Source organism: Pterocles gutturalis, unplaced genomic scaffold, assembly GCF_000699245.1.
Source record: "Pterocles gutturalis isolate BGI_N339 unplaced genomic scaffold, ASM69924v1 scaffold42508, whole genome shotgun sequence".
Classification (NCBI taxonomy): Eukaryota; Metazoa; Chordata; class Aves; order Pterocliformes; family Pteroclidae; genus Pterocles; species Pterocles gutturalis.
The window spans coordinates 12,488-25,626 of NW_010124509.1; the positions used below are offsets into that span (position 1 = coordinate 12,488).

Consider the following 13,139-nt stretch of genomic DNA (forward strand, 5'->3'; position numbering starts at 1 on the left):
CTACATAGATCCCTGTATGCAGTGATGTTGAGAGTTCAGTTTTTATTACCATTGTATTGGTCAAGGAAACAGGCTAGGGGAAACACGTGTTGGAAGAGGCAAACTCTTGCAAACTCTGTTGCAAGAGGCAGTTGGAAGCATTGGTTATGTTGTGTTCCTGTGAAATGGGTCTGTCTCATGGTCAGACCCTGGGAGAAGTGGAGTATGCTCAGATGCCCCAGCTTGGACCAACCATAAAGCCTGCTATTCTGAATGGTAACACCAGTGAATGCCAGGAAAAGCCATTTACCAACTTGATGAATCCATGGTAGCCTTCCAGCTGGAGAGACAATAGACATGTGTGTGAGGAGACACGGAGCAATAAGAAGAGTTATTGCTGTTCATGCTGCAGGTTTTGCTGGTTTCTGAGGATAATTTTTTGTATTTGCATGTAAATTAAAACATTTACCCACCACTGGGGACAGAATTTTCTGGCATCCATAGCCTCACATACCTTTTAAAAATGGTTCTTAAATCATCCTAGTGACTTTATACTGGGGTGGATTTCAACCTGGATGTCTGAGATGGTTTCTAGAAAAAGAAAAGGACAGAAAAGTCCTTGGAAACATCAGCATTTCAGTGACTGAATGGATGGACTAATAGTGAATCAGGACAGCAAGCACTGATTTCTCAACATGCCAGGAAGAAAAATCAAACAAGAGTAGTATAGCATCAGTAGTCTGGTTCTGCTTTTCATCTTGGCTGCTCTTCAGGGAGAGAGACCAGAACAGCAGTTTCCTGGAAAGCATGTTCATTTTCACAGCTTTTCTGTGTGCTGATCTGCAGTTTAGGGGATTTAGTGATCCAAATAAAGGTGTAACATAACCTTAACCTCTCCCCAAGCCCAGACATTGTGTATGAAAACATATACATCTACATATATTTTTTTCTAATAGCTGAAATAGTAAGAGGAGACTTTACTGCTTGACTTCATCTTCTCTTCCCTGAGAAGGTTCAGGCTTTTTCAAAACAAACATGTAGTTACTAGTGACATGTGGGTTAGAATACTTTCTTTCCCACTCCATTGGCATCTAAAATCTTTGTAGTGGATAGCTCTGGAAACATCCCTTTTATCCTTTACTCTCTTAAGCACGTGCCCAAGGCCAAAAAGCTTTAATAGAAAACAGGTATTTCCTGCTTTCTACGTCATTCTAGGAGTGTCACACTATGATGTCAAACACTAAAAGAAAACCACAGTAAAGAATTTGTTGCTAGCAAAATGTCTGTATTAAAATACAAAGAAAACTTTCCTGTTGGGAACAGTAATTAATAGACTCTCTTTTGTATTGGTACTAACAGCACTTCAAGTTCCATTTTCCAAATAGACCACAGTATTCTTGAGGAATAAATTCCACCACTGTCATTCTGAACCTCAGCCTAAAATCCAAAGAGGTCAAAGACAATAGTACTGTGCATCCTTGCAATATTCCAGCATCATTACACTGGCTTACTGTGGCGTGTCCCATCAGATGTGGGTTATATCTGGACACTGCTTGGTGATGGCAAGCTCACAGGGCTTCCTATTGTGTTTGAGAAGGCAATGATTGCATTGGAGCCCTTGGAGTTCTTGTTCATTCCCAGGATGTCCACACTAGTTTGCTCTGGCTCAGTTTTCCTGAAGATGTTTTTCATAGTGGACTGGAAGTTATTGGTGACAAAGCAGTAGACGATGGGGTCCATGCAGCTGTTGAGGCTACTCAGAGTCACTGTCACATGGTAGACGAGGAGGCTGACATTATGGGGCATGTCTGGGTTGGCGGAGATCGCTACCTGTCGCACGTGAAAAGGAGTAAAGCAGATCATGAAGATGATCAGGACGGTGATAAGGAGTTGCACAGCCCTCATTCTCCTCTCCCGACTCTGGTGCATGAGGCTGGGCTTGGACAGAGCACACATAATCCTGGTGGTGAAGAAGATGATTATGATCAGGGGGAAGAAGTACTCACAGACCATCAGGGCTAGAATCTTGGCAACGCAGCACGCAGCAAACTTTATTGCCATGGTCAGGATGGAGAAAGTCACCACAGTGGCAAAGATCCAGATGAAGACGCAGATCCCCTTGGCACAGGTGGGGTTCCTCCATTTACGTGAGGCCTCCACCTGTACAATTGCCAGATAGCGGTCAACGCAGATGCACGTCAAGAAGAGGATGCTGCAGTACATGTTGACAAAGTAGCCAAAGATATGAACCAAGGAACAATTCAGGCAGTCCCCTGCACTATAGAACATGATGATCCGGACAGGCAAGGAAAAACCCACCAAGAGATCAGTAACAATCAAGTTGATGGTGTAAATAACAGAGGTGGTTTTTGTCTTGGTACGGAAGCAGAAGACATAGAGTGCCAAGCTGTTCAGCACAACACCCACCAGGAAAATGATGGCATTGACTACCATCAGGGCAATCCACAGGCTGTAAAATTCAGTGTACAGTTCTTTGTCAGGGTGGATGAACTTGGAGAACAAGTAGATGCTGGAATTGGGTTGCTGGGTGGAGTTGACAGAGTCAAGAGCTGGCAGCTGGGTGGAGGAGGTCGACATGGTCACTGACTTTCCAGTGATCTGGAAGAAAAGAAACAGAGGTATATTGACGGGTATGTCAGCATGCCTTAGGGCTCAAAATATTGTCACCTAAGAACATTTTAACCATTTAACCATTAACATTTTAATGTATTTGTACATTCTCAGTAGTTACACATATTGCTGTACTCTGAGTGTCTCATCTGTCAAAATGGGATTACCAATAATTGCTAGAAAAATACCTGGGTTTACAGTCACCCTCTTCCAGTGGTTCCAGATGCATGTTTTGGAGAAGACATACAATCCCCACTTCAACTTTCTCTTCCTCTGCCTTGTACAAAAGTGGCTTTAAGGCCCAAGCAAGAACAGAGGACTGAACTATGCTGAGGGGAGCAAAGGAGAAGGGAAAGTTGGGGGACCTATGCATGGTCTTGTTTGGGCCAGCCAGGTGGCAAATGGTCCAGAGAAATACATGGGGTTGCTGAGTCCAAGCAGGGTGCATTTATGCTCATGGAGAGTACAGATCATTTTCTGCAGTGACAGTGAGGGTCAGGCCGGTGTGCAGCTCCTACCAAGTCTTGTTTCCTGAATGTGCCACTTATTCTTTTGAGTCCTTCCTCCACTGGAGCAGCTTCTTCCCAACTGGAAGCCCTTCATGCCCTGTTGTGGGAGCAGGATGGTGCTGACAGCCAGAAGACATTTGCCTGACCTATTGGCACAACCATAGCCCCAGCATGACTCCGAAAATATCAAATCCCTTCCCATTGGCTAGGTGATCCCATTAGAGAATCACATGCAGCAGCATTTTCAGGAACTGTCAGATTTTCCTAAGATCAAAGGATGGCTGAATTTTCCAGGAAAGCACAAGCAGGTTGTGTGGCATCTTCTAGAGATCTAAACTCACAGCAACAGCAGCCGGGAGATTTCAAACCAAGGGTGTCAGCTGCTACTCCTGCCAGGGTTTGACAGTTTAATTTGCAAATCATTCCTGACTTACACACTATTTTAAACTGATTTGTATATTCAAAAGATAGAAAAAAGCCCATTATATACAGAGACTTGGCTGATTTCAATAAAAATAAATGTTTGAAAAATGTCTGGAATATCTCAACGTGGCTCAGCAGGACATTGAGGTTAAAAAAATCAGCTTGAATCAGCAGAGAATGATGCTGAAAGACTTGAGTTATGAGGTTTTGAAATTCCTGCTACCAAAGAGCCAAGTGCGGAAGGGCTAGGAGACAAGGAGCTGCAAACACATCTTCCAGCACTTACAGAGACTGCAGCATGCCTAGGCTGTGTGTCTCAACGAGGAAGGCTTGAATTGCTAAGAGGGTCTGGATTTCTGGCTCCCCCAAGTGTGCCCCATCCTCCGGCAGCTGGGTTTCTGCCTGCGCTAATCCTTTTTGCTGCTTTTGGGGATCCAGAGGATGGACTGAAAGTGTCCCATTGCCCGTGAGATGCTCCAAGCTGTTGGTGGCCATACAGAAAGTGGAGGAGGAAGCTACCTAGGTCAGAAGCCTTCCATGAAAAGTGGATCCTCTGGAGAGTTCCTGCTGGCCAAAAGCAAATGCTTTTCAGGGACAGTCCTGACTGGGTCCAGAGAGCATCACAGCAGCTCTGAGCCAGCCTGCCTGCCTGATAAGTGCCAAAGCCTTTTCCTGCCTAGCCACCAAAAGCTTGCTTGTTGGGCTAATGAACTACTAGCTGTAACTCTCAAGCTCTTGAACTCCTCCACACCTCCTGACAAAAGCAAAAGGCTTCCAGCTCTCTGGGATAAAGAGCTGGGGAACTCAGGTTTAGGGGAAGAGGTTCCCAAGTCTCTGTGCATTTGGGGGACTCCTCATGCGTCTCAGCAGTGCTGAGCAGAGGGGAAGGATCACCTCCCTCAGCCTGCTGGCAATGCTCCTCCTAAGGCAACCCAGGAGGCTGTTGTCCTTTCTCAGAAGGATGCATTGCTGGCTCATGTGCAACTTGGCATCCACCGGCACCTCCAAGACACTTTTCCAGCTGGTTGGCCTCAGGCTGTACTGGTACATTCCCCTCATCCTGGTAAAACCTCTGCTGGACCCTCTCTTGTCTTTCAGCATTCCCCTGAACAATGTGGTCTCAAACTGCACACCTCACCAGTGATGAATCGATGGAGGTAATAACTACTCTCCCATCTGCTGACCATGAACCTTCTAATGTAGCACAGTATGAACATTGCCTTCTCTGCAGTGCACGCTGCTTGCTAGTTCTTTTTCAGCCTAAGATCCACCATAATGCCCATATCCTTCCAGTAGAGCAGTTCCTAGCCTGTATGGGTGAACAGGGTCATAGGATATGTCCAGGCAGGACAGGACATATATGTTCTGTGGAGGACCAAGTGACCAAAGTGTGGGTGCTTTCCTGCCCCTTCTCACTTTGGAGAGGTCTGGGAATGAAGTACATTCTGTAAATGGTCAACATGCAAGATGAAGAGTCCTTATGGGATGCTACAGCCTGGTCATAGTTATTCTGTATGGTTCATTATAGCCAGGTGAGCACAAAGCAGAACATTTGTTGAACAAAAGCAGAGATTAGGACTGAGAATTTAGAAGACACAATTTCATTGTGACTAAATTTAGAATTTTGAAGTTCCCTCTGGAAATTCTTGGAGAAGTGACTGTGCCATCATGATGGAGCTTAGGTCTGTCAGCCAGGAGTCTGGTCATTGCTCTAGTTTCTTGCCTCTCATCTAGTCTATTGAAGTGGTGTGAAAGAAAAAGCTGGTTTTTAATATCCTTGAATTAGGAAGGTTATTTATAATCAAATGGCAATTTTTTCTGCTTAGGGAGCCACTCAAGCCGAAGTAGTTGAATTGTCCATTGAAGTGGCTGGTGCTCAACCATAAAGCCCTCCTTAGATCAAACCCAGTGCCAGATTATGCTGCAGAGCTGAAATCCCAAAGCCTTGGATCAGACCAGCTGTAATGTCCCAAAGAACTGCTGGCCAAAGAGAAGCAATCCTAACTTCTGTTCACCTTTGCACTTTAGGCCACCTCCAGCAGCAACCGGACATCGGAACATCTTGTGGTTCAGGAATGACCAGATTACCTCACCCTGCACAGAACTCCAGTGGCAGCCAAAGTAGCACACATGTTCAGATTATTTTGTCTGTGTCTGATTGAGCCTGCAGACTCCTGGGGGAGAGACTTGTCTCTTTACTTTTTGTGCCAAGCACGCTGTCAGCGAACAACAGGAAAAACTGGACCCAAGTCTGGCTGAAGGTAGTGGAGTTGCAAAGTCTGGCAGCAGAGAAGGATGCACACGGAGGATGCAGAACACTGGCCTATTTTCTAATGATTTTCTAATATTCTCACCATCTGATCTTCTCTGTTTGTTTGTTTCACTCTGTAAATTACAAAACCAAACTGAAATGAGCAGATGCCTGGATCTGCTCCCAGATGTGTTTTTGCAGATGCTGTTAAGAGGTGCACTGCAAAAGCCACTGCACCAGTACAAACCGAGAAATAGACTGTTACCCCTCGAGTGCAGCGTGAGCTTGTATATCTGTGTTCATGCAGATGATTTGAGCAAGGGGAGAAGACAAAATCACCCATCCCATCCCTTAGGATGCCCTAGTGTGTATTGAGTTGTGTATGAATTTATTTTCTTATTGTAATTCTAAGGCACTGGCTGTTTGCTCTGATTTTACATCTTGTTAGTATCTTGCCTCCTCTGGGAGATTTTTCTTCAGTCTCAGATCCTTTATCACAAACACCTGATATTCATCTTACATTTTTTCCATTCCTCTCAGTGAAATCAATAACTCAAAATGCATTCAAATGTTCCGCATCCTCACAATGCTATTGAGGTATGTAAAGCACTTTACAAACTAATGGAAAAGGATCTCCTGTGAGTACTGCCCATACACAGAAATTAAAATCATCAGCATATACAGTGTGATGGCTTACAAATTCACTTCTTCCACTGAGCCCCACGTGCACTGAAATAAACTCCAGGTACAGTAAACAGATAAAAAGTTCCTTTTTTTTTTTTTTTTTTTCTGAATTGAACATGCAATGGAGGAGCTGGATTAGTTTCTGTCTCTTCCACTCCGTCACTGCCCTGTCTAAATTCAAGATCCAAGCATCTACGTGAAAGAAATTTAAGCAGTTCTGAAGATTTCCTTGCTGACAGGCTGTGGAAAAGCTGCCTCTTGGGCTGCAGTGGGAAAAGTCTTCCTCTAATGAAATTGTTACTGATGGATGTTTGGGTGAATGGCCTTTTCCTTTCTTTGGGAGACTGCCTTAATCTCATGGCTTACAAGCAGAAGGGATGGAGAGCTGCACTGGCAAAGCAATAACATTCCTCCGAGTGCTTTTAATGAGATGGAGCTGGACCAAACCTGTGGTTAACAGCTACTAAGTATTTTTCCATTGTGGGACTCCAAGCACTTGAGGAAGGTACGTTGCCCCGTTTTGCAGCAGGCTGAGCAAGGCACGGAAAGGCAGCATGACCTTGTGTCTGAGGAAAAGCAAACATTTTCAAAGATTTCCAATTCTACTCCCCTGCAAGTCCAAAAATTTCTCTAAACAGGTCTGTCTCGCCATCAGAAATGCACAGGTGTTAAAGTGAGTCAGTTCAGCTGCCCATCACCATGGACTGGTGTCGTACAGCAGTTGGTGGGGGGCATGGCTGAATAAGTGAGAAGTCTTGCAGCCCCTGCAAATCCTTATTTTGCTATGTTTCACACTATTTATTGCTTGCAGATATGGCATGAGATCATGCAGAGCTACAAGAACCACAATCACCTTTGCTTACAAAGTAGCCCCTGTGCTATCCCTTTACCTAAAATCTTCAAAGAGTTTGGAGCTCAGCCTTCTTCATCCCTAATTCAGCTCTCAGCTCCCTAGATTTCCATGCAATCCCCATTTCTTGGAGCTGGCAGTCCGCAAAGCCCAAGAAGGGTAAACACACATCCTTCTGAGCGCCGTCTGACCGCGCCACTTGGCCTATGCTGTTATATTATACCTCTCAGGCTGTATTTTTGTCTGTCTTTCTGTGAGACTGTGGGGGGCATTTCCTTAAAAGTACAGCAGGCATCTGGGTAGAAATGGAATAAGGGGAGGGACGGAGCCTGAAAGTTGACCTGGTTTCCCTCATTCTGATATAGGTCCCTGCTCTAGTGCTGGGAGAGGGGGACTTGCTCTGAAGTACTTTCTCACTGTTGCGTGACACAACCAATTCCATCATTCTTGGGCCAAATAGGAAACAGATGTCCACTGTGCTGAAACCAGGTCCTGCAGCCTCTTCCCTTGCTCGCTGGCTGCTTGGCATCACCGTTGTTCATTTAGCGTGGGCAGCTAAATGTTATGTCTGCCCTGGGAGGATATCCTTAACCATTCTGTGTTTCGTTTCACATCCCAGATTTTTCCTTGGTGTCAGCCTTAAGCCTTACCCTCCACTTGCTGAAGTCAATGGGGGGTTGCTTCCTTGACCCAGGGGAATTTAGGATATGGCTCAGCCATTCAAATAATAGGATACAAAAAAAAAAAACAAAAAAAAAGGCAGGTCAAGCAACTGAGCTTTGTCCTAACAGCTCTCCAAAAGGGTTATTTATTGGTGTGTGCAGATAGGATCTCTGCATGCAGACCCTGAGATGGAGAACAAGAGAGAGTCATGCTCAGGGATTGGAAAGATGAAAAGGACATTAACAAGTGAGAGGGAGTGTTATTTAGTATAAACAGCTTCAGCTTTTCTCATCTCCCTGTCTTGAATGAGAACATTTGATATGGTAACCTGGCTCCTCTATCATCCCCCCGTCTCTGTTTCCCTGCTAGCTTTACTCTGCTGCCTGGGATGGCAGCAGCGTGTGTTTAGTTTTGCAGCCTTTCTGTGTTTAAAGTTCCCTGGGTGATTTATCACCGTATTTATAAATGAAGGGTTAAACTCACTCTCTTTCAGTTTAAATTGTATGATTCTCCTTCTGGCAAGCTCTCACTCAACTCTGGCTCAAACTGGCCAAATATGGTGTTTTTGTGCATGTTGAGAACCTTGTGCTATACGTGGTAGAGCTTGTTATGTGTGTGCCTCAGGCTCAGGCTGGGGAGGTTGGGTTTGCTGATAGTGGGAAATGAGGGAGAAAGGGAGAGAATGGGACTGAATCCAGCTGCTGAAAGGGAAAAACTGGTGCCCATCTAGCCCTCTGGCTGTGAGAAGGGAGCTAATGTCCAGAGGAGAAAGATCCCACCCTGAAGCAGAAATGGGGCTATTCCCAGGGTGGGGAAGATCCTATATTTGCAGGCATCAAATCTCTGCTCTCACTTGATTCCTAGGCATTGATGTCTCCTAGAAGGCTCTAGGTCTGAGGGTGGCTGGACAGAGTGTGTGAAACCCTCGACTGATGAGGATTTGCCATTGGAAATGGTGAAACTCAGTCCAGAGTTGGATTATTTCTTCCCCTCCAATGCTGTGGAAAGAAAAGGTGCTTTGGAGACACAAAGCACATAGTTCAGTGAGTGTCAGATTAAAGGACACCTGCTTTCTTAGATTTTCATGTCTTGCAGTGGCTCACAGGGCTGGATAAATGCTTTGCCCCAGTTGAGATGCTTATTATAACTTTTTCCCATGTGGACACTTGTCTGCCTTAATGAGCACTCACGTTCCAGCTCTTCCCTTGGCTCCAACACTTGTTTGACTTTCTCCTCTCTTTGCTGCTTAATTTCCTGAAAATTGAGGTGATCTTTCCCTTCTGCCAAATTTTTGAATTTAGCCAACAGATTGAAAAACATTAGAAGGACGGAGGAAATCAGAGCTGACAAACACATAAATAGGCACTGAGCACACTCCTTGTTTTCTCTAATATGAACCTGCAACGAGTTTGCTAGCACTCTCCACCACACATCCGTTAATTTAGGTCTCATTCCCTGCAAATTCACAGTTGCTTTGGCATTGAAACACTGCAAGCAGGGCTGGATTTGCAAAGAGAGAGCATTGCCTGCCACTCATTCTTTGCCTGAAGTGAAATAATTTAAGATTTACACCAAACCATATATTCGTCATGAAGAACCAGCCTGGGGATAGGTGATAGCTGATTGCCTGGTGTAGGCACTGATCAGACAAGGCATGTTTGTCCATGTGCAATGAAAAATATGATGGCCAGCAACGCCTACCTTGTCCAACGGTTTGAATGGTTGTGTGCTGAGTTACAGCCTTTGCCTGGAAGGGGAAAGGTGTGAACTCACTTTGCACAACAGCAAGAGGGATTAACACCGCACCCCCCCGCCGTGACTTTTTGGATGTCCAGTCCCAGGCATGGCCAGGGGCTGTCTCCTTCAAGCCATTTAAAAAATCATGACCTAAAGATGTGTGGGGGCTAATGCAATGTTGGTCATTGGGCTCATGTTGCTGACAGGCTGTTGGACCACTTGCCTCCTGCCTGATGTGCCCAGTTATCCTACATGGTCATTCGTCTCCAAGGCCCTGCTGTGGATGGGCGATGGGTATTGTGAATTGTGATCTGAGCTCCACTGTGCTGTGTTCAATGCTGGTTGCACATGGGTGGACCCTACACTCCCCAGCAAGCCTAAGGCCAAAATCAGATCCTATTTGAGTGAGGAACTCAGTTGCCTGGTTCAGTTTGGAACAAGCAATAGTCTATGGGTGCCCAAGCAATAATTTAGTCTAACAGGTCATCCCAAGCCATGAGGGATCACGGCCAGTTAGAAGAGGGAGAGCACAACTCTCCAAATGACATTCCTCTTCATGGAGCAAAATGACCCAGATGGGAGGGAGGCCACTCGGCTTGGCCCAGATGCCCATTCTCTGCATCTAGGCTTGAACTTGCTGCTTAGCACCAGGTGACAAATCACCCATGCTGGACACCTCAGAGACAATCTATTTAAAACTTGGAAAGATCTACATGATTATACCCCAGCCCTGTCCTGAGCATGCATGGAAAATATGGAATGAATCTCCCAAAGATACACAGAGCAGGAAATTCATGTGCTGGCAGATTTCTTATGAGCTTATACCTCCTCTGCCCATTTGCAGCAGTAACACCTCAGCCTTTGAAAGAAGGAGCCCAGATGCACATGTAGAAACAAACAAATAAGTGGGATTCTACATACAGATTGCGGCTCCCTGGTCTGTCTCTTCAGACCTGCAAAAGTGCACCCAGCAGTGGTGGGCACGCAGAGGTCCTTCAGCACTTCTCTGATGAGGCTTGCTTGTATTAGAAGTGCTAATAAAGGCCTTACACCTCCTTTTGCTTGTTTATACCACACTGTATAGAAAAGTCCCTCCTGAAACATTTCCACGTCTCCAACGCCTATTGATCCTGTTGCATTTTTCATGCTCCTCTTTTCTGCATTATCAGGTCTTGGCCTTGGAGTGACAGAAATATTAAATGTCTTGGTGAATGCGCTATAAATCATGCTGTTAGCATTTAAAAGGCCAATATCTCAGAGCCTGTCAGGGCTAGTACTGAGTGCCATCTGTCACAGGGGAGCATGGAGTGACATCTCTGCGGTAGATGCTGAGTATTTCTAGCCCTGATCTTGTAAGAGAAATCAGAGCATGACTTCCTGCATGTATCCCTCTCTGTCCTTCGTGGGTCAGTATAATGTGAGGGGAAGCCACATATTTTGGGGGAAATTTTTTTCCAAGAGGGCTTAATTTTATTTTTTTTTTAAGCTAAATCTGGAAAGAAACATGTGGATTTGGACTTTTATGGGTCCAGCCAGTAGAGATGGATTTATGCCTGTCTTCTTGGGAGGCTGTAACAGTACAAGAGAAATGCATTTGATTTTATTGAGATTGCGGTAATCCATCTAGCATTTCAAGGGTGCCTGAGACACAGTGCTCGAAACGTCAGCTTGGAATAAAAGCTGTCATGTACAAGGAGAACCCTGCAGTGAGAATTACCATATAGGCACATAAAGGAACCTTACAGGCAAGTGCAAAAAATATTATGGGAGATTAAACTGAGAAAGATCTGGCCTGTATACTGCTTCTTGCTTTTGAAAAGGAAATTTTTTATTGGCAAATTTAGCATTTTTTGAGCACATTTCTCTCTTTTTTCCCTTTAGCTGTCTGCTTGATCTGTCCCTTGCCAAGAAGCCTGAGGAGGACAGCGGGGGGAGAGAAGCAGCAGAGGTTTGCTGTTGGGGAATACCTGGGGCCCTGCATCACCCAGGGATGCAGGATGGAAGAGGCAACACTCACATCCCAGGGAGCACAGGGAGCAGAAGTGACACAAATGCAGGTAGGGATGAAGGGGCGATGCAGTGGGGAGAGGTGTCAGGTGGGCCATGAGCAGCAGACCAGCCCACCACAGATGCAGCTCTGCAGCCCAGCGCTCATTTCAAGTTGTGCTGCAGGGAGAAACTGAGGCACAAAGCTGCATGTGGGTTTGGCCCAGGGAATGCAGCCAGGTGGGAGAGACCTGGTCAGGGAGCAGACAGTTTTTGAGGCATGCTAGCATGGGAGACTGGTATTGGTGGTTTCCTTTGCTATGCACTGTGCTCCCAGTGCCTTCAGGGATTTGCAAGTTGTAGATTTTCCAAGTTGACCGGGAAAAACTTTGAGCTGTTAGTGGGTGGGTGTGTTTCTATGAAACCAGGGGGCTTTTCTGAAGGAGCCTTGCTAAGGACCTTGGAAAGGATCTGTTTCTCCTTAGACTGACCCAGCAAGCGTATTCAGAGAAAGAAAACAGCATCTTTTCTAGAGCTGAACTCACACCCTGCTGCATGGCCAAACAGAGGTAAAACATCCCCAGTTGTTGCTGACCCTGTGCCAGGCAGTGCACTGTCTCCTCTCCTGGCTTCACAAACCAGCCTGAATTCATTTCCCCAAACATTTCATTAAGCCAATACCTTCAGAGACTTTTCATCACCCCCCATCTTCTTGAGAAACAACCAAATATCATGGAATTGCCCCAGAACCCAAAAGCAGAGAAGTTCACAGTGGGGGAAGCCCCTTGCAGCCCCTCACAGCTGCTGGTGCAGTCTGGTTCTCCACGTTGGGCAACCCCTGCTGAAATCCCCCCCCTGCCGCAAGAGCAGAGTCATTCCCAAGATGCTCATCCACATTTTCGGTGCAGGACCCTCTCCACCACCATCCCTGCCAGGGCTCCCTGCTGCAATAGCCACGCTTTCCACTCTGGATTTGGAGTCCAGTCTCCAGTGATTCCCTCCTGCCCCCCCCACTCTCACCTCTCTAATCCCACGCCCCCCCTTTCTCTCTGACCAGTATCCCAAAGCATTCACTGCAATGGTCCCTGCAGTGTATCTGTCCACGATGGACTGACTTACCTCTGGCTCGATCTCCCTTCTAAGTTAGAGGAGCTGCCGGTAAGAAAATTTCCTCGTGGACCTGAATGCGATTGCCCCAGGAAAGAGACATCTGTTCCTACAAGCAGAACAACTGGAGTGACTGCAGAGTACGAAGAAATTCCTAATCTCTCTCTCGTGCTCTCTCTCTCTCTCCCCCTCTCTTCTAAATATAGCCTTGCAACTAATGGGAAAAAATACACACTACCAAAAAAAAAAAATTTCCACTTGTCTTTAGTGTTCAGAATTTCTCCCCCAAACATCTGGCTCCTTGCCCTAAATCTCTCTG

The 13,139-nt window shown here is 45.9% G+C and overlaps 1 protein-coding gene across 1 annotated transcript; it reads right to left on the reverse strand.

Annotated features, from left to right (window-relative positions):
• Positions 1-1,515: 1,515 nt before the first annotated feature.
• On the reverse strand, positions 1,516-12,910 carry LOC104465287 (G-protein coupled receptor 20-like). The gene is made up of 2 exons (XM_010078269.1): positions 12,833-12,910; positions 1,516-2,598 (listed from the first exon to the last, which is right to left on the reverse strand). Exon 2 carries the CDS (start codon positions 2,575-2,577, stop codon positions 1,516-1,518), a length of 1,062 nt encoding a protein of 353 aa, XP_010076571.1. The 5' UTR covers positions 2,578-2,598; positions 12,833-12,910.
• Between the last annotated feature and the right edge of the window lie 229 nt (positions 12,911-13,139).